The 24,825-nt window shown below is 52.1% G+C and overlaps 1 protein-coding gene across 1 annotated transcript in view; it reads right to left on the bottom strand.

The window, feature by feature from the left end:
* Nucleotides 1–413: 413 nt before the first annotated feature.
* LOC107113021 (chromosome unknown open reading frame, human C10orf71) overlaps nt 414–24,825 on the bottom strand; it is a 31,899-nt gene continuing 7,487 nt past the window's right edge. Inside the window, exons 2-3 of the mRNA XM_015414242.1 lie at nt 7,836–7,982; nt 414–5,132 (exon numbers count right to left, since the gene is read on the bottom strand). Of these exons, the coding sequence (XP_015269728.1) occupies nt 553–4,953 (4,401 nt within the window). The 5' untranslated portion in view covers nt 4,954–5,132; nt 7,836–7,982 and the 3' untranslated portion in view covers nt 414–552. The remainder of the gene's footprint in view (nt 5,133–7,835; nt 7,983–24,825) is intronic.

Genomic DNA, 24,825 nt, shown 5'->3' with positions numbered 1-24,825 from the left:
CCAACAAAGAGACCTTCATATTGTCCATATTCTCCCTGGATTTTTCATTTGTTCCATCAGCAAATGTCACTAAAAGCAGCAGCTCAGTTTTCCTTCTAACATAAATCACGCTCAGATCCATCCTTTTTAAGCGGGGCTCTTTTTGGGCAGGAACGCACAGGAACGGAGTTCCGGCTGGCTCCCGAGTTGGCCACGCCCAGCAGGAACTCATTAGCATAACAGGCCACACCCAACAGCAGGAACTCATTAGGACTGGCTACAATTAGGGGTGTGTGGCCTAACATGCAAAAAGCCCTGGGTTTTGACAACAAACAAGATAAAGAGAATAAGAAGCGAAAGGTAGGTGTGGCTGGATGACCACGCTTCTGGTAACATGGGGGTGTGGCCTAGTATGCGAATGAGCTGTGCTGTCAGGGTGTGGCCTAATATGCTAATGAGTTCCTGCTGGGCTTTTTCTACAAAAAAAAGCCCTGTTTTTAAGTATTGACTGATATTAACGCAGGTGTTTTGTGAAGGTGGGTGTCTGCCTTTCTAAAAGAACGGCAGTAGTCCTCACGAGATCCCTTCAACGGCAAAATCTTCAATGGCACCGAGTGAAATAATGTCAGTCTTGTCGTCCCTTTCAAAGTTAAAGGGTGGCCCGTCAGCCTCTTGCGTGTGATCCTCCGATACAGCAGACTCCAGGTAGAGGTGATTGTTCAGGGACTCTGGATAGCAGCCATCTTGCTGCCAATCGGGAGCTGATTCCGAAAAGGCTCCTCCCACAAATGAAGCGGGTTCAGAAAACTGAGAAGGAGAGGCCCGGACGGGAACAGATGAAACTCTGGCGGGGAGATCACTGGGGCACAGGACATAAGGAGGAGCGGGAACCTCTGAAGACAGCGTTTGGGACAAGTCCCTTTTGGAAGACGGAAGCGAGACTTGAATGTACCTGCCGCTTTCTGGATCATACAAAGTCTTGAATTGGGTGGGCAGATCCACCATGAAATATTCTCCAGAGTCGGGATCCTGGAGGAGTTTACGCTGAGTTGCAGGAGAAGAAGGCGTGGGACTTGAGGGGATGGGTGGCAACGTCAGCTGGTGAGATTTGGAAGGCGTCACAGGTGAGCTAAGGTGCGTTGGAAAGGGTGTGATATCTTCGCAGGGCAGTACAGATTCAGCCGTGGACTTTTTCTGCTGTGTTTCTACCTTTTTCCTTCTGCTTGCCAGTTTCTTTGCCCGCCGTAATGCCTTTTCCGTTTTGGGTGGAACAGCAGGGGGCTTGGCTGCCGTCTTCACCATTTGCCTCATCAGCCGAGGCCTCTCATTTGTCACAGAAGAGCCATTGGTGTGTCCGGAGAGCTGACTTGCCTGCATTGGCCCAGATGTCTCTGCCACGGAAGGGTTATCTTCGCCGTACGTACCCCTGTGCAGCGAAGAGGCAGCCGCTGCTTTCTCAGCCTGCGCTGTGCTGCAGGTTGCAGCTGCGTCTGACAAGGGACTTGTGAAGGCAGATTGCATTGTGCTGTCTGATCTTGGACTTGGCACAGTGGAGCTTGCTACGCTAGGGGTGCACAGAGCGTCTCCGAAAGCATCGCTGAAAGCGGGAGAATAGGCCTGCGTCTCTGAGGCCGTGGGAGATCTTGACTCCCGAGTGATCACTTTTTTCTCGCAAGAGCCACTTCTGCGTTTGGACGAGAGACTATGCTTATAATAATTTGCCTTCTCCCTTGCCTCATTTTGTACTAGGTCACCTTCGAGATGTAACTGACTGGTGGAACTCGGCCTCAGTTTCCTGGCTCTGGCTTTTTCTTTGTCCCTGATCAGTCGTTCCTCGCGGTCTTTATCCTCGTTTTGTACTGTCCCTTGGGCAACAGCCGCTCCTTCGTCATCTTCCACCGGCTGCTGTTCATAAAAGCTCCTTGGCTCTTTTTGGACAGTGGAGTCTGTGGCCAGTTTGCCTTTTCCTGCCCTTTGACCGCCCGCTCGTGCCGGACGATATCCCGACTCGTCTCCTTCCCTATCCGTTTCCGCTGCTGCCCTCCATGTCCTCTGCTGCCTTCGGTTCCTTGATAAAGGCCAATCCGTCTCTTGAATCACCGGAGTGGTTCGAAACGGCCCGCAGGCCTGCTTTTCGCTCTCCCTGTAACCACCTGCGATGGCACCGTCGCAGGACAAGGACCTGAACAAAGGCAGTTTGACGGCTTTTATCACCGGGGGTGACTTGAATGTGTTGTCTTTGATCTTGAACAAATTGGGCTTGAAAGAACTGGACGGAGTGGGTGTCAGCGGCTCTTCGGAAGCCAAATCCAGCCTCTGCCCTCTGCCTTCTCTCCTCTCTCCCCGCAGTCGTTCTTGCAGCATCTCCTCCTCTTCCTCCTCCTCCTCCTCCTCCCTCTGCTCCACTTCCCTGCCGCTCTTTCCATCTGTGCTCGAGTCGTAGTTGCTGAGGCTGTGGCCGTGCGAGGCCTCCTCCAGCCTGCCGGACTCCCCTCCTTCTTTGTCGCTGGGCTTCTCCTCTACGCTCCCCTTGTCCATGTTCCTCTGGCTCTCCTGAAGGCACGCTTTCTGAAAGAGCTGCATCAGAGAGTAGGACTCCTCGTGAGGTGGCTGGTCTACGATGGAGACGAAGGACTGCTCAGAAGAGCTCGTGCTCCTTTTGTCCTTCTGCTCAGTCCCACTGTCCGGGCAGGCCTGGTTTTCGCTGCCATGCATGTTTTCTTCAGCTGCAAAAAAGAAGTTGGGGGACTCACGGGGTCCCACGCCTGCACCCTTCCTGTTTTTGGGATCCCATGAGCTGACGTTTTGCAGGTACGTGTCCTGCTCAGATTGGGACAAAGGAGGACACTGACGTGGGCTGTGACCCTTTGGGTGGAACTCATCCGCTGAGACCGACTCACCATCCTCAAAATCCATGGAATCCTCCTGCTGTAAAGGGTTTCTCTTTTGATCACCTGAGCTGCCTGCCTTTGACGGTGGTGAGCTCAAAGTCCGGCGATTGCCCTGGAGAGGCCCCTTGAAGTGGGTGGTCCTCGTCTTTTCCTGGGTGCTGCACGTTTTCCCGGCCTCATCATTCTCTGCCGCTTTGGAACTGCTTCCTTCCAGCAGAATTCTCACACTTGCTTTTAGGCTGCCTGGTTCCTTGATCTTCTTTTTGTCTTCAAAGGCCCTCAGGAGAGGAGAGGGACTATAAGTGCTTTTGACACGTTTTCGGATGTCCTTCAGGTTGAACAACAAGCTCGACGCTTTAGACTTATAATTGTCCTGAGGACCATGGAGTGTTCTCTCCTGAAGTTCTTGGGCTGCTTCAGCCTCAGAGAGGGGAGGCGTTGCCACCAACAAGGGGCTTTCGGAGGGTTCTTTCTCCCGCTTGGGCGGGATGAGTGGCGTTAGGAGTTGTGTGATGCTGAAGGATGGACTGGAGGCATCGGGCACGGTGACGTGGGAATCAGGAGCGGCCATGTCAGCGAAGGCAGTGGCGCCTGAGGAGTTCCCTCGCGCGGGATCTTTCATTTCGAGCCCTTCGCCTGCCAAGTCTGCTCCCACCTCCATTCCCCTGCGGACTGCCTTCTGTCTCCTCCAGGGCGGGCCGGCCTTCCCCAGTTCCGGATCACGTTCCAAACGGGTTGTCTTCTCTGGATGCAAAGTGACACGTGGCACATGTGCGTCGGCACTGTGGGGATTGGCTTTGGGCAAAAGAGGCCCCCGAGGCATGCCGGGGAGTGGAATGGGAGCCTTGGGCGTTGGTGCTGGGGAAGCAGCCGCCTGGGGGCTCAGCGCTCGTGGGAAAGGGATGTTGGACGGGAGGGGCGGTGGGGTTGGGATCCCGCCCTCAGACACTGCGAGGCCAGAAGAAGGTGGTATGAAGATGAGAGGGTCTCTGGCGGCAGAGAGTGGGAGAGAAGGGCTCTGGCACAGAGAGGCTGGAGAAAGGGGGCTTCTGGGTTGAGGGTTTTGTGGAAACGCATCTGAGGAGACGTCCTCCTCTAGAACGACAGAATCGGCAGTCTCTAGGGGAGACAGCTGACCGTCGGGCGTACAGGGCTCTCTGAAGCAAGGCGTTTCTTCCAAGTACGCAAGATTTGCTTCGGGAGGCATCAGTTCAGTAGATCCCCTCATCCCACCCAGCTTTTTATGATGTGCATTCCAGGATTCGAAAGCACTGTTCTCGCTGTGGAGAAAATTGCCCCTCTCGGCTGTCTCTTTTGCCTTCCCTATCCTCTTTTTCACTGTCTTTTTAGAGGATGCAGAGATTCTGGACTGTGGTAGGTTGGAAGCGACAGCCGGGACAGAATAGTAACGAGGCGGGCCTTGACCGAACAGATCCATCGGGTTGTGGCATCTCTTGTGCGTATCATGCCTGGCTTGCACACCTCCCACGTTTTGGCATGCCCCTGAAAATTCGGAGAGTTCTTTCGGGATGTTCAGAATCGTTTTGCCCCCCCAAAAGGCCATGTCGGCTCCACAAATGGATGGACATTTTGGCAAATGGTTCTTAACTGGGTGGGCCGCTGTGGCTGGTGCGTCCTGGTTCTCAGCCTTATCAAAGGTCTTTATCAGAGAAGACACTTTTGAGGTATGTTTATAATGGTGCAAATTGGGCACCGGCAAGCCCAGCTTCCTCCTGATGTTCGGGATACTGCTTGTCAAAGCCCTTTTCTCTTTTGGAGTGTCCTTTAGCAACTGCTGGAATGTCGAATGTTCTTCAGTTTGGGGCAACAGCTTGTTAGAAGCAATGTTTTTCTTGAGGGCGTGGTTCCGGGGCCCTTGGAAGTATTTGCTGGAGAACGGATGCTGAATGCGGGGCGAAGCAACCGGACCTGCCTCGGCGTAGGACGTTTCCAGTTCGTCCAGGCAGAGACTTTTGAAAGCCCGGTCTGTGAGGCTGCAGACCTCTTTGTCTGTCTCATCCAGGAGGCTTCCAATACTGGAGGAGTCACTTTGTCCGTCTGTGTGCTTCTTACTCCCCTGCATTGTTCATACGAGTCATGAATAAAATGATTGAAACAGTGATTCAACGTCTAAAGTAGGTACACAATTCTCTGGGCTACAGATTCTCAGTCATTTTCAGTGTCTCTGGGCGAATGTTTCCTCCGGAGCGGGGCTGTTTTACATCCGCTTCTCACATGCAAGCATAAACAGGGGCTTCCGCTCTGCAAAAGAAACACATATAAAATTATTTCAGAGGGCAGCTGGATTGGTCTGCAGCGGGACAGCTAAATTCGAGTTCAGTAACACCTCAGGGACCGATAAGATTTCTGGGCTAGGAGTGTGCAAGAGTCAAAATGACTGGTCCTTGAGTCTAGCTGTTCATATATAATTTAATGCTTAAAAAAAAAAAAGATTTTAAAATTTTGTCCCAAACAAGAAGGAAAATGAAAATTGCAAATATTAGGGAGACATTTAAAAATATATGCATGAAAACAAATAATTTCACTATCTGCTGGTGCTTTATAGTGTTGCTGCGTTTGGCTTGGAGATTGTATTCTGTGAACAATACAGGGAACTCTGCCCTCACCCTAGAGGGCGTCCTTTGCTCCTAGTAGTGTCAGCCCATAGCTAGACACATTATGGTACTACGCAGGCAGGCAGGCAGGCAGGCAGGCAGGCAGGCAGGCAGGCAGGCAGGCAGGCAGGCAGGCAGGCAGGCAGGCAGGCAGGCAGGCAGGCAGGCAGGCAGGCAGGCAGGCAGGCAGGCAGGCAGGCAGGCAGGCAGGCAGGCAGGCAGGCAGGCAGGAAGGAAGGAAGGAAGGAAGGAAGGAAGGAAGGAAGGAAGGAAGGAAGGCAGTAGCTGGGGTTGGGGAGGAACTGCAATCTTGGTTGTGGGAGAGCAGCCAAGGAAACTGCAGGTTTATGTGGTTTTCAACATTGTTTTTTCCAGTGCAGAAATCAAGCCCTCAGATCACTTGGCTGAGCACCGAGTTCTGTAGTATTTACTCTGCTATGTGGTGCTCTGATTATTGTCACCTGCTTTGGGAGAACAGTCAAATATAAGTGTGGCGACCACAGCTTCCTTTACCACGATCCAGTACTGCCATGGAGGGACCACTTTTGCTGCTCAGCGAATGAAGCCGGCTGCTGGGCATTCCACACAAGCTCTGGGCAGCTGGGGCTTGCAGGACAGACTTGAAATCCCGGCTGCTGACCCCAGTCACTGCCAGCAGACGGCAGGGGAGCTCCGGGGACGTCGAGCCAGGGCCAGGCAAAGGAAGTTGGGATCCTGCTGGTGTGTCTTGCCCAGAGCACCAACGGAGAATGGAATGAGGGCGTGGGGTTGGAGGGGTGACTTCATGTATCGAACAAGCCTCTCTCCCCTTCATGAGGCTCGGAAAGGCATTTCTTGTCGAGAACTCCGGAGAGCAGGAAGCAGGGTTCCCAACAAGTCTGCACTGCTGGACCCTGGGGACTGCTACCTACGTTCCCCTGGGCCCCTGACCCACTGCAGAACTCAGCCCAGCCCCACACGGGGGTTCTTTTCACGGAGGCTCCTGGCATTTTGAGAACCAGTGCGGCCCCCTGTCTAAGAGGCTGACTCTGGAAACCCCTGCTTGGAAAACTCCCTCTTGCCGCAAACTCATCAGGGGCCTTGGACCAGCCCGCTTCCCGCGAGCTCAGCCCCCAGCCGACCACACTGACCCATCTTGGAGCGCTTACAGCAAGAGAGTGGGCCCTGCAGAGTCCTGTGTAAAGGTCGGCAATTTAGGAGGGGCCTCCCTCCCCAAGCTCAGCTCCCAAAGTTCCAGGGATTCCCCAGCCTTGGAGTTGGCAGCCCTGTCTAGAGTGATAAACAAAACGATGCTGGAAACGTCTGAAAAAGAGTTCCATTTTCAAGATCGCCTCAGTGTTTTATTCCAGTTTCTGCTGGTCACGCCACCTCCTTGAGTGTGGAGATCTTAGAGCAGAGCATGGAAAGTGGACGAGACCCAAATGCTATGAAAGAGTCCACCAGAGGAAGCCGCCGGTGGGGGGGGGGGAATACACACATGAGGCTGCCTTCTACTCAGACTATCAGTCCATCAGGGTCAGCATTATCTGCTCAGACAGCGGCTCTCTAAGGTCTCAGGCACTGAAAGGTCTTTCTCTTCTCCCTACTGCCTGGTCCTTTCAACTGGAGGTAACAGGGACTGAACCTGGGACCTTCTGCACACGAAGCAGAGGCTCTTCCACTGAGCCACGGCCCTGCCCTTATAAGGCAGCTTTGCTTAAGAGGGCACTGCCCTGTTGTCATGGGATTAGTGAGCAAGCAGAATTTGATTTATTCGGCCAGGACTGTTGACTCAGAATGACTCAGGATGGTTGTGCATTCTCCATTCCTTTGAGTGCCTGCTCAAGCGGTTGGTTTTTTAATGGGCACCTGTCAGATCTGTTTTAGATGCAGGAAGGCCTGCTCATATCAGCTGGGTAGCCACAATGTTCTTCCACTTCTATCATTGCAGTCAGACACATTTCAAAGACTCAGGGCTATTTCTGGGCAGGAACGCACAGGAACGGAGTTCCGGCTGGCTCCCAAGCTGGCCACACCCAGCAGGAACTCATTAGCATAATAGGCCACACCCAACAGCAGAAACTCATTAGGATTGGCTACAGTAGGCGTGTGTGGCCTAACATGCAAAGGAGTTCCTGCTACAAAAAAAGGCCCTGGGTTTGGACAACAAACAAGGTAAACAGAATAAGAAGGGAACGGTGGGTGTGGCTGGATGACCACACTTCTGGTAACATGGGGGTGCGGCCTAATATGCTAATGAGCTGCGCTGTCAGGGGTGTGGCCTATTATGCTAATGAGTTCCTGCTGGGCTTTTTCTACAAAAAGAGCCCTGCAAAGACTAGTTCAGCAGCCTCACAGATGTTCCTCTTACCTGCTATGTTAGACCAGACGTTCCACAGGGCCCCCCATCAGTCTCCTCAGGTCAATCGTGGGCCCATCTTTAATGACAAATGGAAGATATGTCTATGAGATATCTTCAGCAGACATGCTGTGTTGATCAGATCCTACGGCTCTGCAACTATGAAAGAAAGAAAAGGGGGGAAATGTGTTTGTGAAGGGGAAAAAAAACACTTATCCGCTTGATCGTATTGTCACCTCACTTTCACGGTCAGAAATCAGCCAGTCACACTCTTTAAACTCACCTTTTGGACATTCACACTCCAGTTTTTCTGCGCAATCAGCATCTTTTTCACACTGTGCAATTATGCTGCGTCCTCTCCACCCTTTTAATACTTTTCCAGGTCAAAGGAAGAACAACTGTATGGGAAGAGCAGCTGTATTGGGGTTCATCCAGTCCCACCAACCACAGTGGCTTCAGGTGGCATATCTTCATTTTGACCTACTCCCCATTTTTAGGGGGCTGTCAAGTACTTAGTACTTAGTCAAGTACTGCCAACCTAGCAGTTCGAAAGCAAGAAATTGCAAGTAGATAAATAGGAACCACTTCAGTGGGAAGGTAACAGTGTTCCGTGTGCCTTGGTGTTTAGTCATGCTGGCCACATGACCACGGAAACGTCTTCGGACAGCGCTGGCTCTTCAGCTTGGAAGCAGAGATGAGCACCGCAACCCTAGAGTTGGACTCGACTGGCTTTCGAGCAAGGGAACCTTCACCTTTACCTTTACAAGTACTTACAGCCACTGTAGGATTTTCAAGGCAAGAGATGAACAGAGCTAGCTCACTGTCGCCTGCCTTTGCACAGTGCCCTGGACAAGGTCCTTGGGTGGCCTCCCATCCTGCGTAGCTTCTGCGATCTGATGAGATCACACTAGCCTGGGCTACCCTTAATGGCATGTAAATGGTTTACATATTTAAAAACTGATTAAAATCAATAAAACCTGTCAGCCTGCTGTGCCTCCACATTTCCCCCCCTATGACAGAGTTGCTGCCAATGTCTTTAACGTGTCCTGATAGACCTTTGCTTTTATCATAGTCCTCAGAGCCGTGACAAGTTGTCACCATATTCCTGTGCATTGTCCGCCTGCTAAGAGGGGCAACTGTACTCTGTCTCTTAAGCTCCATGCTGGTTGAAATTGCAGGGTCCTGTCCAATGTTCCCTCTAAGCTGTGGAGTCTCGTGAGCAAAAATTCTACTTTGTGAGCTACTGGCATTAAAGTTGTGAGCGAGCCATTTGGCGACTGCATAAATTAGTTTGCTCTGGAGCCATCCTTCTTGAGCGGAGACAGAAATGTGTGAGCTGGAGGCTAAAAAACTGTGAGCTAGCTCACACCGACTCAGCTTAGAGGGAACACTGGTCCTGTCCCACACGCCGAAATCTTGAAGGCATCAGGGACCCTACAACAGCATCACATGACTGTCATGGAACACTTGTGCCAGCGTAGCAGCTAATGTCAGTCAAGGATCCTGGCTGCATGGGGTTGCCAGCTCCAGGTTTGGAAATACCCAGAGGTTTTGGGGGTGAAGACTCAGAAGGGCGAAGTTTGGGGCATAGTGCCATAGAGTCTAACTTCCAAGGTAGCCATTTTCTCCAGGTGAACAGATTTCTGTCGCCTGGAGATCAGTTGCAATAGCGGGAGATCTCCAGCCACCACCTTGGAATTGGCAACCCTAGCACTGTAATCCAAATCTCTTGAATGTCTTCTCCAAGTGGCTTCATGTAGATGGTGAAAAGCACGGCAGATGAGGTAGAGCCCTGTAGCACTCCATAGACCAGGAGCCAAGAGATGTAATTCCACAGGAAAGGAGGGAAGACGCTGTAATGAGGATGCCAGAGGATGTAGTGATGGCCACAGGCAGATTAATGGAGGAGAGGTCTGTCAGTGGCTACTGGCCATGGTGACTAAAGGGAGCCTTTGAACAAACCTCTGAATCCCCGTGCCAGAAGGCAACAGCAGGGGAAGGCCTCAGCCTCTAGGCCCTGTTGTTGGACCTCCGGGACAATTGGTTGGCCACTGTGTGAGATAGGATGCAGGACTGGATGGAGCCTCATTGGTCTGATCCAGCAGGGCTCTTCTTATATTCTTGATGCAGAGTTTCCTAAAGCCATCCTAGCTAGATGGCTCAGAAGGATACTCTGGCCAGTGATACTGAAAACCACTGGGAGCTTCAAGGGAACCATCAGCTGTTTGGAGAAGGTCATCAAGTAGGCTGACACTGTTTCTCCCCCATAACTAGGCCTGGTGCCAGACTGGAGAAGGGCCAGAAAATTCATTTCACCCAGATTTCCTGGACTTGCATTGTCACCCCTCCTGCAAATACCCTGTCCTGGAAAGGTCAAGTTGATGCTGACGGGAAGGCTTCCGGATTTGGTGCTCTAATGGCGGACACGTCTCAGCGTTTAAGTGACACTACCACTTCCAGGATGCTGGGGTGACAGTCTAGTATCTGGGCTAAAACTCTATGGTAAATTTGGCATCTACTACAGAGTTTTGTCCAAGTACCAGAGTTTCGCTCCCAACGTCCTGGAAGTGATAGTATCAGGTCCAACGGGCCTTGGGGTTCCCTTCAGCGGGTAAATTTATAGCTCATCAGCAGAAAAGAAACTCTCAGCATGCAGCCAAAATATTTTAAATACATATATATATATATATATATTTCATTTAATTGAGTAAAAACATTTAAACTCACAGGATGTATGCACTGCAGAAAATCATCCAGCCTCTGAGCTATCGGCAATAAGGCTAACAGTTTCTTAAAAGGGAAGTTGTAGCTTCTTACAGATTAAGTCCTCATAGCAAGCTCTGTAGCAAAGTCACAATTAGGGTTGCACACATACCCCTGACAGGGGTGAGGGTTCACCCACTTTCAGGGGCCCCAATGCACTGCCCGACCCTGAACAGTTCCGTCCGGAGGCGACATCATCGCTCAGGGCACACTGGGGGGGGGGGCGCTCAAGTGTTTGAGGAAAAACTCTATGGTTACCATAGAGTTTTTCTCAAACACTAGAGTGTCCCTGCAACATGCCCTGTGAATCCCAGAGCAAAAGAGGACCCCCCCCCCCACACACTGGCAGCCAGGTAAGACCTGGTAACCCTAGTCGCAACAGAACGGGAGTCAATTCCATCCTCGGAGGCAGCTTACCACATCGACGCCAATATCAATATCAGTGTGTTCTTTACAATTCCTCAGCATATTATATTTTCAAATATGTGGTTGTGTTCTCCCCAGGACTGTGTTCCTGCCCAGAAATAGCCCTGACGATAACATGTTCAAAAGCAGAATTTACCCTTCCCAGAATTCCAGTTTCTCTCAGGTCTGGCGCCCCCTGCACTTGCAGGGGTGATCTTTCCCCCATCCAGCAAGAGCAGTGCTCCGATTGGTTTCGCACGTGCGCATCAGGTGGCATTGAACATGTCAGCTGGCTGGGCTAATGTGTCCCCCCTTCCCCGCCTCGCTGGGCTGCCGTGAGCACTGCTGGAAATCAGCTGCCTTCATTTGCGGCTCTTCAGCCTGCCCAGTTGTCGGCATTCATCATGTTGTCGCTTGCTCAGAATTCACAGGGATAAAACCGTTCCCTGGGCAGCGTGGACCACAACACACAAGGCGTGTGCACTTCGGTCTAGAAGGCTCAGTGGACATCGGCAGAATGGACAGGCCCACAGTTCTCGACTCATAGGGTTGCCAGGCTCCAGGTGGGGCCTGGGGATGTCTTGGCAGGGGTCATTTCGTAGAAAAAGAGCTAGGGGAACTCATTAGCATAACTCATTAGCATATGCCACACCCCCTGACATCAGGGGCCCGGCGGTGGACCTGCAAGGCCAGCGGGAGTGCGAGGAAGCCCCGCCAAGGCCCTCCCTGGCCCCAGGCAGGCAGGGGTGGGGAGAGGCGGGGAGGAAGCAACTTACCCTCCCTCTTCTTCTGCCTCCTCCTGGCTGAATGAGGGCTGGAAGCGGGGCGGTCGGAAGCAGGGGGCGGGGCTTCGTCATGTGCCCCGCCCCCCTGCAAGTCACCCGGGGGAACTGCGTTCCCCCGCGTTCCCCCCCGAAATGACCTCTGTGTCTTGGAATCACAACTGATTGCCAGAGGACAACGGTCAGTTCCCCCGGAGTAAATGGCTGCTTTGGAGGGTGGACTCAATCTCACCACATCCTTGCTGAAGTCCCTCCCCAACCCAGACCTCCCCCTCCCCCAGGCCCCACCTCCAAATCTCCAGAAATTTCCCAACCCAGAGTTGGCAACTCTATCCTGTAGCATCCAGCTCTGTCGGTGACTGAGTAGGGGGCCACTTTGAGTCCAGCGGCGCCATTAAGACCAATGAAGTTTTATTCTGGGTAAAAGCTTTTGTGCGCTTTTTGTGTGCATGCACACCTTTAAGACGAACAAAGTTTCATTCTGGGTATAAGCTCTCGTGTGCATGCAACGACGTTTCTTTCTGAGCATAAGCTTTTGTGTGCATGCATCAAAGTTTCATTCTGGGTATAAGCCTTCCTGTGTATGGATCGAAGTTTCATTCTGGGTTTTATGCTTTCGTGTGCATGCAAGAAAGTTTAATTCTGGGTATAAGCTTTCATGTGCATGCAACAAAGTTTCATTCTGGGTGCGCATGCAAACCTTTAAGACCAACAAATTTTGGGTATCAGCTTTTGTCCGCGTGCAACCAAGTTTCATTCTGGGTATAAGCTTTCCTGTGCATGCAAGAAAGTTTAATTCTGGGTATAAGCTTTTATGCGCATGCAACAAAGTTTCATTCTGGGTGTGCATGCAAACCTTTAAGACCAACAAAGTTTCATTCTGGGTATCAGCTTTTGTGCACATGCAACCGAGTTTCATTCTGGGTATAAGCTTTCGTGTAAAAAGGTAAAGGTTCCCTTGCTCGAAAGCCAGTCGAATCCGAGTCTAGGGTTGCGGTGCTCATCTCCGTTTCAAAGCCGAAGAGCCAGTGCTGTCCGAAGACGTTTCCGTGGTCATGTGGCCAGCATGACTAAACACCAAGCTGCACGGAACGCTGTTACCTTCCCACCGAAGTGGTACCTATTTATCTACTTGCAATTTCTTGCTTTCAAACGGCTAGGTTGGCAGGAGCTGGGACCAGAGACGGGAGCTCACTCTGTCATGCGGCACCCGGGTCTCGAACTGCTGAACTACTGACCTTCCACAGCCTGCAGTGCAGCGTCTTACCCACTTGAGCCACCGCAGCTCCTTAACCGCATGCACCCAAAAGCTGATACTTTGTTGGACCTAAAGGTGCCCAGTCTGGACTCAAACTTTGTTCTGTTGCTTCAGACCAACACAGCAACCCTCTTGAATCCCTCCTGCAAACGATGTCCCTTTGGGTTCAGGCGCAATGCCCTCCCCTGCTTTCTCCGGCCATGATGAGCAGCACACCTGGCCACCCCCGGGCTGATTGCTTGGCCAGCAGCTTCAGGGATGTTTGGGTTGCTCTGTGGGGGAGCAGCCCAGACCCACTGACCCCTGGGCACGAAAAGCCCCTGGGCCAGCCCTGCATGCCCCTCTCCGGCCACCTCCCACCCCAACAGGATCAGAACCAAGTTGATCTTCTCTCCGTTGGATGAGCTGTGTACATGGAGGAGAGCAGGGGGTGGTGGGGAATAAGGTATGTGAGAGAGGGCTGCCACCCTCCGGGTGGGCCCTGGAGACCTCCTGGAATCACAAGTTATTTCCAAGCTACAAAGATCCATTCGCCTGGAGAAAATGGGGTGTCTCCAGGGTTCTCCCCTGGAGACAATTGGGAGAGGGGGTGTCCAACACGCCAATCTGGCTGGGTGATACAACTGCCATTCGGGGGGGGTGGAGCCTGGGGGGAGGGGCTTGGAAAGGGGGAGGGGCTTCATTGGGGAACAGAGTGCCTCACAGTCCACCTCCTCATGCAGCCGTCTCCTCCAGGGGAACTGATCTCTGTAGTCTGGAGAGCAGTCATAATTCCTCAGGCCCTGCCACCTGGAGGTTGGCAACTCTGGTACGAACACAGAGACATGTCCCACGTAAGAAGACCTGATGGAATTTGCAAGAATTCAGGGCACTTTTTGGGCAGGAACGCACAGAAACGGAGTTCCGGCTGGCTCCCAAGTTGGCCACGCTTAGCAGGAACTCATTAGCATAATAGGCCACACCCAACAGCAGACACTCATTTGGATTGGCTACATTAGGGGTGTGTGGCCTAACATGCAAAGGAGTTCCTGCTCCAATAAAAGGCCCTGGGTTTTGACCACAAGCAAGGTAAACAGAATAAGAAGCAAAAGGCGGGTGTGGCTGGATGACCACACTTCTGGTAACACGGGGGTGTGGCCTAATGTGCTAATGGGCTGTGCTGTCAGGGGTGTGGCCTGATATGCTAATGAGTTTCTGCTGTTGGGTATGGCCTATTACGCTAATGAGTTCCTGCTGGACTTTTTCTACAAAAAGAGCCCTGTATGGTTTCTGCCCAGGGCCCGTAAGGCAGAGATGTTCCGCCAGGCCTGTGGCGAAGGGCAGCAAAGAGTTTAGTCAGCTTCGCCTCTTTCCCATATTCACTCTCCCTTTAAGGACCGTCTGGTTTTAGACGCCATCGAAATGATTATTTGTATTTGAATTTGTGCTGCCCCAGCCAGCGTTTTAAACTGTAGTTAAGTAGAACTGCCGTATATCTTTAAGAGCAGTGGTCCCTGGGATTTGAAGTCTTTAGTTAGGCATCCCACAGCATCCGGCACACAGAGGCGCGAGGATTCGAGTTTTACAGCCCTCTTCCCGTGGCCTTTGTTCTCTTTAAACGGCAAGGAGATGGGAACGCGCGATCCCTTTCACCATGAGCCAGTGAACTGGATTAGATTACAAAAAATGTGAACTTCACCAGTTATTCAGCCTAATTGACTGTAAGTAAGGACATCTTCTGAATGCACATGGCATTTAATAAAGTGATTTAATTCTACTTTGCTCTGGCCGTGTGTTGAATCACGTCCGGAAAGCGCTGTTGACTTCCAACTTAGCGCTAGACGAAACTTAGTTAAATCTGATTGCTTGTATTTTGAACGTTGTACACTGCCCTGAGCCCCACGTATGGGAGAGGGCGGTTTAGAAATGGAGCAAACAAATAAATAAATAAAATTAAATAAACTATGCCTCTATTCTCCATTTCCTCTAGACTCCAGCGCACAGCGACTGCACCAAATATTACACATGAACGGGGAAAAAAAAATGAAAGGTGGAACTCAGCCGACAGCTCTCTTTCTCTCTCTCCCGCCCCCCTTTATCCTCCTTTAAGGCAGGGAGCCAAGAGTCTCCTCCAGGATCTGCTAATTGACAGCGCCACTCCCTCCGCAAAACTGGATCTTGCCTTGCCAGGGTCCCATGTGCAAGAGTCAGTGAGATCCCCGCCCACCGCTCTGGAGGGAGGTGGCAGGAGGGAGAGACGACTGAGGAGGAGAAGGGGGGGTTGGGCACCTGTGCCTCATTGCCCAGAATAAGGAGTCCCGCTCTGCACAGACGGCAGTCCGGCGTGTAAGCGAGGGAGGGAGGCTAAGGCCCATTCTGCACTGACAGCTGGCTCTGGAGAATCCGAGGAGTCAAGCAGCCGCACGCATTCCCTCTGCACTGGTTCCCCCCCCCCTCATTTATTTATTTGTGTGTTCTGTATGCATTCTGCATCTACAAGCAAAACCCGCATTTTTTGAGCCAACTGGCTGCCAACCCCTCCCTCCCTCCTTCTGTGATTCTGCAAAAAAGAAAGGGGAGGGAGGGGGAGATCCCGGCCCACACATGCAAGACTGACACATTTGGGAGCAGGGAATCCCCTAGTCCTTTATACTGAATTATTCTTTCTTACACTCTCTCCGGCTTTTTAAAAGTTTGCCTGAGTGGGAGGACACATCCTCTTTTGTCTCTGGAGAAGGAGGGAGAGAAAAGAGAACAGGGAGGGAGTGTCGACCCGAAGACAGAGAGGTGGGAACAGAGGGGGGGGCAGTGGGCAGTACCAATGTTCCCTCTAAGCTGTGGAGTCTTGTGAGCAAAAACTCTACTTTTGTGAGCTACTGGCATTAAAGTTGTGAGCGAGCAATTTGGCTACTGCATAAATCAGTTTGCTCCGGAGCCCTCTTTCCTGAGCGAAGACAAAAATGTGTGAGCTGGAGGCTAAACAACTGTGAGCTAGCTCACACTAACTCAGCTTAGAGGGAACACTGAAATACTTGCAGAAACAATTCTACTTTAAAAGGGATTAGCGATCTGAAAGCTAATGAGAACAAAGGATCTTTGCAAAAGGAGTTTTGGTAACTGTGGGGCAACAGTGTGCTGGAAGTGGTCTAAATGCAGAAAGCCCTGAAACCAGGTGAAAGTGACAGCAGGAGAGAATGCGGAATGGAAGACGAGGATGCGCTCAGAGACGGAGGCAAAATACGAGTGCAGAAAGGGCCTGAGGGACAGCAGGCAGGATGAAGAGCCTGGAGGAGCCCGGCCAAGGAGACGGTGGGAAGCCCCTAGGAATGTGTCTTCAGTGTAAAACATGAAATGTCACTGTCACTTTGGACACTGACAAGAAAGACTGGGTTAACCAAGGAAAATAGTCGCTTCTTCCTTGGAGCCTGGCAGTCAACTTTATAGTGCAGTCCTATGCAGAATCACTCCAGTGAAATCAATGGGCTTAGACTCCATAGAATAGCCCTGTTAGAGAGTTTAAGGAGAGTTCAGGCTCCAAGAGAACGGGAGAGTCTTTGGAGAAACCAGGGGAGATTGAACTGACATGCAGCTTTTCCAATCATCGCAATCAGACAGGTTTTGCGGCAGGAGAATTGTGCTGAGACCAGTCTTTCCAGTGGCTTGGTTTGCCGAGTGGGAGCTTTTCTGCATGAAAGAGGGTCCCCGGACGTAGGAGGGAAGGCAGCCTCACAACTCCTGGCATGCCTATTTGCCTCAGGATGACTCAGCCAACCCTGTCCTGCCGAAGAGGCCAGGCAGGCAGAGCCGGGTCCAGAGACTTTCCCTCTGATGAGTCTGCTCACGGCAAGTCTTCCCAACCTTTCTGCTTCAGTGCGTGATGAGGGCTGTCCAGATTGCAGAAACATTAAAAACATAAGAGAAGCCATGTTGGATCAGCCCAGTGGACACTCAGTGCCACACAGTGGCCAAAAACCAGGGGTTGTCAGGAGGTCCTCCAGTGGGGCCAGAAGCCCTCCCACTCTTGCCCCCCCCCCAAGCACCAAGAATACACTGCCCCAGACATAAGGACATAAGAGAAGCCACATGTTGGATCGGGCCAGTGGCCCTTCCAGTCCAACACTCTGTGCCACACAGTGGCCAAAAATACCAGGGGCCCTCGGGAGGTCCTCCAGCAGCGGGGCCAGAATTGTCCAGTGGGGCCTGCCAGGCGTGCATGGCAGTCATGTGCAGACTCTCCAGCCAGGCCTCCACCAGAGGTCATTTCGGGGGGGATTGCAGGGGATCGCAGTTCCCCCGGGTGAGGTATGGGGGATCGCAGTTACCCCGGGTGAGGCACATGACAAAGCCCCGCCCCCTGCTTCCGGCCACCCCGCTTCCGGCCCTCATTCAGCCAGGAGGAGGCAGGAGAAGAGGGAGGGTAAGTTGCTTCCTCCCTGCCTCTCCCCACCCCTGCCTGCCTGGGGCCAGGGAGGGCCTTCGCGGGGCTTCCTTGCACTCCCGCAGGCCTTGCAGGTCCACCGCCGGGCCCCTCATGGGGCTCGGCAGTGGAGTTGCAAGGCCGGCGGCGGCGGCTGGGACCATTGGGGGCGGGGTGTGTGGCCTTATGACACACCTCCGGTGATGTCAGGGTGTGTGGCATATGCTAATGAGTTATGCTAATGAGTTCCCCTAGCTCTTTTTCTACGAAATGACCCCTGGCCTCCACGAATGGTTCCAAGAGCAGACAGTCTGGCAGCATTAGCTGGGTGCTGCATAACAGGGCTTGCCAACTCTGAGTGGGAAAATCCTGGAGATTTGGAGGAGGTGCCTGGGGAGGGCGGGATCGGGCAGGGGGTAGTGCCACAGAGTTCACCATCTGAAGAAGCCCTTTTCTCCAGGGGAACGGCTGTCTGTAGTCCGGAGATCAATTATTATTATGGGAGATCTCTAGGCCCCACCTGGAGATTGGCGTCCCTATGGAGCACCCATGGAGCCTTCTGTTAGCACTGTAAACAGGTCTGCCGCTCCCATCACCTCAGGGGCTCTTCCAGGCAGAGGCCAGTCCAACGAGAACAAGAGCAACAAAACGGAGTGGAATTCCTGGTGCATACAAAAGGTAACCGGGCTGCTGATGTCCGGAGATGCCAAACACACACTAGATGAAGAAAAATGTTTCTTCTGCTACTACCCTGCACACACAGGCGTACAGCAAGCAGACTTGTTGCTCCAAAGGTGTTAGCACAAAGCAAGGAGGGGCTGTGGGGCCAAAGCGCCCTCTAAGCTGTGGAGTTTTGTGAACAAAAATTTTACTTTGTGAGCTCCTGGCATTAACGTTGTGAGCGAGAGATTTGGCTGCTGCATAAATGAGTTTGCTCTTGAGCCCGGAGTTATGTACGTGGACCGCCACCAGGGGTCCGCGGACCGGCCAGAGCTTGGATCCTAGAACAATGGAAACTTCGGATCCTGGATCCCCCAGCCCTAACCAATAGCCACCTTGGCGGGACATTCAAACCCTCCAATGGGAGTGGGGGGTTGCTGGGTGGATATGTATATAGTTGGCCCTGTTGGCCGTTAGAGCTAGTTTTTGTCTGTGTTAAGTACAATAAACGTGTGCTACAGTATGTCGTCGTTCGAGTCCTCCATGCGGCAAACCCAGTACTTTTCACCCTCCTTCCTGAGCCGAGACGAAAATGTGTGAGCCGGAGGCTTAAACACTGTGAGCTGGCTCAGACTAACTCAGCTTAGAGGGAACGTGGTAGAGTATCTGCTTGGAATGCAGAAGGTCCTGGGTTCAGTCCCTGGCACCTGCAGCTAAAAGATCTGGCAGTGGGTGATGGGAAAGACCTGAGCTGAGATCTGGAGAGCCACCGTCAGCCCGAGTAGACAAGACTGACCCCGATGGGCCAGGGGTTCCTGATGCAGGATCAGGCAGCTCCAGGGGTCCATCCTAGGCTGGCAGGCGTTTTTTAAAAAACCTTTCGAAAACAGGGATGCATGACTTCGGATACCCTGCAAAAGTTGCAATCCGGATTTCTACGACAAGTCCCCTTGGGCCAACCCTGCAAAGAGAGCACTGTCAGATGGCGTCTGACTTGGGCACACTCGGCCCTTCCTCCAACAGTGGGTAAGCATCCAGGGGGCATTCTTCGCCTGCCTGTTTATAGAAAGTTGCCTGTGAAATTTAAGAGCTCCGGCCTCCCAGTGCCCACCGTAGCTGCAGTCTGTGAACCCAGGAATGGCAGTCTGTGGCTAATTACTGGGCACTTCCTTTCTAGGGAACAAGGGGGAGTAATTAGAACAACAGATCACAGCCTGTGGGGAAATTAAACTTTTGGAATTACTGTCAGACCGGGACCCTCTCCAGGGGGAAGGACCGCTCTGCAAGAACCCGGGAACAGAAGCAAGAGACGGATCCTGGACGGTTTATCTCCGTAACTTGACCCCAGACGTGTGCTGGCTCGCTTATTATGCGGTTATTATAGAAGTGTCCATACGTGAACTGGCACATTTGCCTCTTCCTTTCCCAACCCTTTTTACCATCCAGGGAGCCAGTCTGCGCGACTCTTTATACAGCTCGATTGCAGGAGCACCTTCAAGATCAGCAAGGTTTTCGGCAGGGCTCTTTTTGTAGAAAAAGCCCAGCAGGAACTCATTAGCATAATAGGCCACACCCAACAGCAGGAACCTGTTAGCATATTGGGCCACACCCCTGACAGCACGGCTCATTAACACATTAGGCCGCACCCCCATGTTACCAGAAGTGTGGTCATCCAGCCACACCCACCTTTTGTTCCTTATTCTGTTTACCTTGTTTGTTGTCAAAACCCAGGGCCTTTTTTTGTAGCAGGAACTCCTTTGCATGTTAGGCCACACACCCCTAATGTAGCCAATCCGAATGAGTTTCTGCTGCTGGGTGTGGCCTGTTATGCTAATGAGTTCCTGCTGGGCGTGGCCAACTTGGGAGCCAGCCAGAACTCCATTCCTGTGCGTTCCTGCCCAGAAATAGCCCTGGTTTTCGGGGTAGAAGCTTTTGAGAGTGAAAGCTCCTTTTGTTGGGTACCCTGAAATTCAAATTGGTCTTGAAGGGGCTCCTGGACTCAGAGGTAGCTGTTCTACTGCCGTCCAACACAGCTCCTCTCTGAAATGATCCTCTTTCTTTCTTTCTTTCTTTCTTTCTTTCTTTCTTTCTTTCTTTCTTTCTTTCTTTCTTTCTTTCTTTCTTTCTTTCTTTCTTTCTTTCTTTCTTTCTTTTGTGAGTATTTGTGTGTGCGTATGTGGGCCTGGAATCCATGGCTGACTTCTGGCGACCTCCAGTGGGGCTTGGACGTTTCAGAGAGGGGTCTGGCTATTGCCTGCCTCTGGCTCCTGGCCCTGGTATTCCGTGGAGGTCTCCCTTTCAAGGACTTGCCGGGGTCGGCCCTGCTTAGCTTCCGAGATCTGACGAGATCAGGCTTGCCTGGGCCGTCCAGGTCAAAGCCTGAAACGATCCACTCTCGATACAGGCTCTCTATTTTAAGTACTAAATGAATACAGAAATAACATTTGAAGAAAGGACTTCCTGCTCTGCCGTCAGGGATCCCAGCTCCAGGTTGGGGGAAACCTGGAGATTTTGGGGGCGGAGACTGAGGGGGGCGGGGTTTGAGGAGGGGAGGGACCTCAGCAGGGCGTAACACCACAGGGCCCACCATCCAAAGCAGCTGTTTGCTCCAGGTGACCTAATCTGGGTTGGCTAGGATTGCCACTGCAATGTTTCCTCTAAGCTGTGGAGTCTTGTGAGCAAAAATTCTACTTTGTGAGCTACTGGCATTAAAGTTGTGAGTGAGCAATTTGGCTACTGCATAAATCAGTTTGCTCTGGAGCCATCCCTTCCTGAGCTGAGATAAAAAAAGGTGTGAGCCGGAGGCTAAAAAGCGGTGAGCTAGCTCACACTAACTCAGCTTAGAGGGAACACTGGTTGCCAGGTCCATCTTTGTCCCCAGCGAGGGACCTTGGGGAGGGGGGCGTTCCCGGAGGGGGCGGGGTGTCCTCAATGTGATGACATCACGTTGGGGACATCCTGGCTCCAAGCCCCGCCCCCTCGAGGACAGTCCTGTCGGCTGTGAGCCGCAACCAGAGGGCCCCGCCCACCCGTGCACGGGGCCCTTTCCGGCTGACTGCCTGCCTGCACTTAAAGGGGCTCTCTTTAAGTGCACGCAGCCAGAGGGAAGGCCCCCACCCGCCCGATCTCCAAGAGAGAAGAGAGAGGGGGTGGCTGTGGGGGTTGGGGTTGGGGGCTTCCCCCGCCGGCCAGCTGGCTGATGGCGGGTTGAACCCCCCCCAATGCAGGTGACCCCTGCCAAACTGGGGGGGGGGAATCTGTGGCAACCCTAAGGTTGGCTGAAGATCCATTCTAATAGCGGGAGATCTCAGGGGCCACCTGGATGTTGGCAAGACTAACTTCGTAGCCCCAGGGCTGTTTGTCGTGTGTGTGTGTGTGCCAGGAGACGCCAGTATGGCGTACTGGTGGGGCTTGGGCTGCCTTCTGTGGGGCCGGGCCAGGCAGATTGGAAAGTCCTGCCGCTGAAGTTGCCCACGGGATGTTGGCAGGCGCCCCCCGTGCCGTGTCCATAGGCTTTTTCTCCTGGCCGGCCTCCCTCTGCCCCCCGCTTTGCCTCTTGCCTTCTGCTTCACCAACCGGCCTCCTCCTCCGTCACCACCGGACCACCTGCCCAGAGGGCCTTCTGGGGCCCGCCCAGCCCACCCTGCGGCCTTCCCCGACATCCTCTCGGCCACCTTGTCCCCGGGCGAGGGCTCAGCGTTGTTGTTTGCTTTTTTTAGGCCTCGGGGGGCAGGGCGAAGGACCCTCCAGAAGAAACATTAAGAAAATCTGGAATTTTTGATAAAAAGCAAAGGTAGGATGTTAAACTGATGGAGTTGCTCACATTACGAGATGGCGGACAGCCGTTTGGCCGCAGCCAGATGTTAGGACCACGAATGCACACTTGTCTCACGAAGCGTTATCTTTAATTATTAATGATTTATAGTGTGCTTGTCTCTTGGGTTGCCAACCTGCAGGTGGGGGCTGGAGGTCTCCCTCGGTTACAACTGTTCCCTGTTGTGGTGGGGGGATTTGGGGGGGCGTTCTGGAGTTGAGCGGGATATCTCACGCGATGTGATGATGTCCCCTGGAAGTGGCGTCATCATGTCGCCAACGTCGCACATGACTCTCTGGGTTTTGGGGCAAAACTCTATGGTTTTTTGCCTTCGAAACCGTAGAGTTTCCCCAAACCCAGAGTGTCTCCAGCGCGAAGTGACATCATCACATCGGAGATGTCGTGTGGTGATATTCCTGTTTGGGGGTGGGGTTTGCCCCACGTCAAAGCCCCCCAAAACGGGGAAACCCCTGCTGGGACCTGGGGGCTGGCAGCCCTAGGTCTTCGGACAACAGAGTTCAGTCCCCCTGGAGAAGACGGCTGCTTTGGAGGGAGGATCCCATGGCACTCTATGACCTCACTGCGGTCCTTCCCCTCCTCAAACCTCACTCGCCTCAGGCCCCACCCCCCAAATCTCCAGGTATTTCCCAACCCAGAGCTGGAAGCCCCGCTTGTCTCCCTGAGCGGTGTTGTCTTTGTTCCCTGTTTGCTCCTCTCACTGAAGATGGACAGTGACCCTTGTGGTTGCCAACTCTGGGTTGCAAGATGCCTGGAGGTCTGGACGGATGAAGCCGGAGGAGGGTGGAGTCTGGGGGCAGGAAGGAGCTCAGCAGGGTATCTCGGTCCTGGCGGCGGCACCGGCCTGGTGGGACTCTCTGCCTGGTGACAGCCGTGCCCTGCGGGGGTGGGTGGGGGCTTGGTCCAGTTCTGCAGGACCTGTAAGGCAGAGAAGCCCCAGTGGGCCCCGGGCCGAGGACGGCAGCGGCTTCGTCATCGAGCCCGGCCTCCGCTACTTCCTCCCCCCTCTAGGTCAAGACCATCTGGACAAACTTTGACTTATATTGTGGCTTTAGCTGTTTTGGTAGTTCATTATTATTGATCGATTAGTAACATATATTTACTGTTGTACACCACCCTGAGCTCTTGGAGGGAGGGCAGTCTATACATTATAACAATAATGATGATGATGGCGATATAAAAAGAAGTATGTTTCGATCTCTTAATCCATTGTCTGTCTGTCTGTCTGTCTGTCTGTCTATCATCTATCTATCTATCTATCTATCTATCTATCTATCTATCTATCTATCTATCTATCATCTATCTATCTATCATCTATCTATCTATCTATCATCTATCTATCATCTATCTATCATCTATCTATCTATCATCATCATCATCATCATCATCATCATCATCATCATTATTATCTATCTATCTATCTATCTATCTATCTATCTATCTATCTATCTATCTTCTACCTATCATCTATCTATCTATCTATCTGTCTGTCTGTCTGTCTGTCTGTCTGTCTGTCTGTCTGTCTGTCTGTCTGTCTGTCTGTCTGTCTGTCTGTCTGTCTGTCTGTCTTTCGTAGAAAAATAGGTGCAGGTGCTTATTAGCATAACTCATTAGCATAACTCATTTGCATATGCCACACACCCTGACATAACCGGAAGTGTGTCAGAAGGCAACACCCACCGCTCAGGCTCCACTGGACTGTTTTGGACCCGGGGTCACCGACAACAGACATCAGGCGTATTGGCAGCTTTTCATTTTTACATTTAAGAAGCTCCAGCTGTAAGTGAGCAATGCCGCATGAGCTGTCCTTGCAGCTGTTGTGGAGCTCTGTGCCCCTTGGGAAATGCCCTGGTATCTCTTGGTGGCTGCAGTACTGGCCTACCTATGGAGTTGCCAACCTCCAGGTGGGGCCTGGGGATCTCCTGGCATTACAACTGACTTCCAGATGACAGGGATCAGTTCCCCTGGAAGAAATGGCTGCTCTGGAGGGCGGGCATTATGGCATTATGTCCAGCAGAGGACCTGCTCCTTCCTCGCCAAACTCCACACCAAATCTCAAGGAGTTTCCCAACCCAGACTTGGCAACCGTAGTACTCGGGGAGGAAAGGTGAAGGCAGCCAGGGTCTCTGGGACAGTATGCATAGCACTGCTCAGAGCCAAGACCTGAAGCAAATCAATCCAAACCCCCCCCAAAGGAAATAGACTAGCGTCACAGAAGTCCCAAATATACAAATCCCACTGGTAGAAAACACCATCCAAGATTGCCAAAACAATATATTAAACAATTATAAAGTTGGTGGTGTCACAACAACAACATTAGTGCGTACTGTGTAACTATAACAAGGCATAAGATACCATATTTCCTCCTTTGTAGATAAGTCCATGTCATCAGTGTAACCGTAAAGAGGTTTACAGAAATGCCTAACCTCGAAAACACATATATTGCTTTTTTAAACAGTCAAAATTCTGTTTTGTATATGTGTTTTCGAGGTTAGGCATTTGTGTAAATCTCTTTACAGTTCCCCTTACACATCCGGCAAACTGAAGAAGTCGAAGGAAACACATCTTTTAAGTATCTAGAACAGATGTCTTTGCAAAGGCTGTTTGGACGATGTTATGACTATGTGGACGCCTCCTATCAAGTCACACTGACTACATGGGCTTCACTAGTATGCACTAATGTTGTTGTTGTGACACCACCAACTTTATAACTGTTTAATATATTGTTTTGGCAATCTTGGATGGTGTTTTCTACCAGTGGGATTTGTAAATTTGGGACTGGAGCAAATCAGTGACTATTGTCATGATAAATCACCTGCCCGCCGTTCAAGTGGGTGCCTCCTCGCTACTGCTGCTCCCACAAACTATTGGGGTCTATTCTCCAGTCCCCCTACAATTTTGGCCAA

Source organism: Gekko japonicus, unplaced genomic scaffold (genome assembly GCF_001447785.1).
Source record: "Gekko japonicus isolate JY-2015 unplaced genomic scaffold, Gekko_japonicus_V1.1 scaffold1319, whole genome shotgun sequence".
Classification (NCBI taxonomy): Eukaryota; Metazoa; Chordata; class Lepidosauria; order Squamata; family Gekkonidae; genus Gekko; species Gekko japonicus.
Note: the sequence above shows the minus strand (reverse complement) of the source record. Positions and strands in the feature narration are given on the sequence as shown.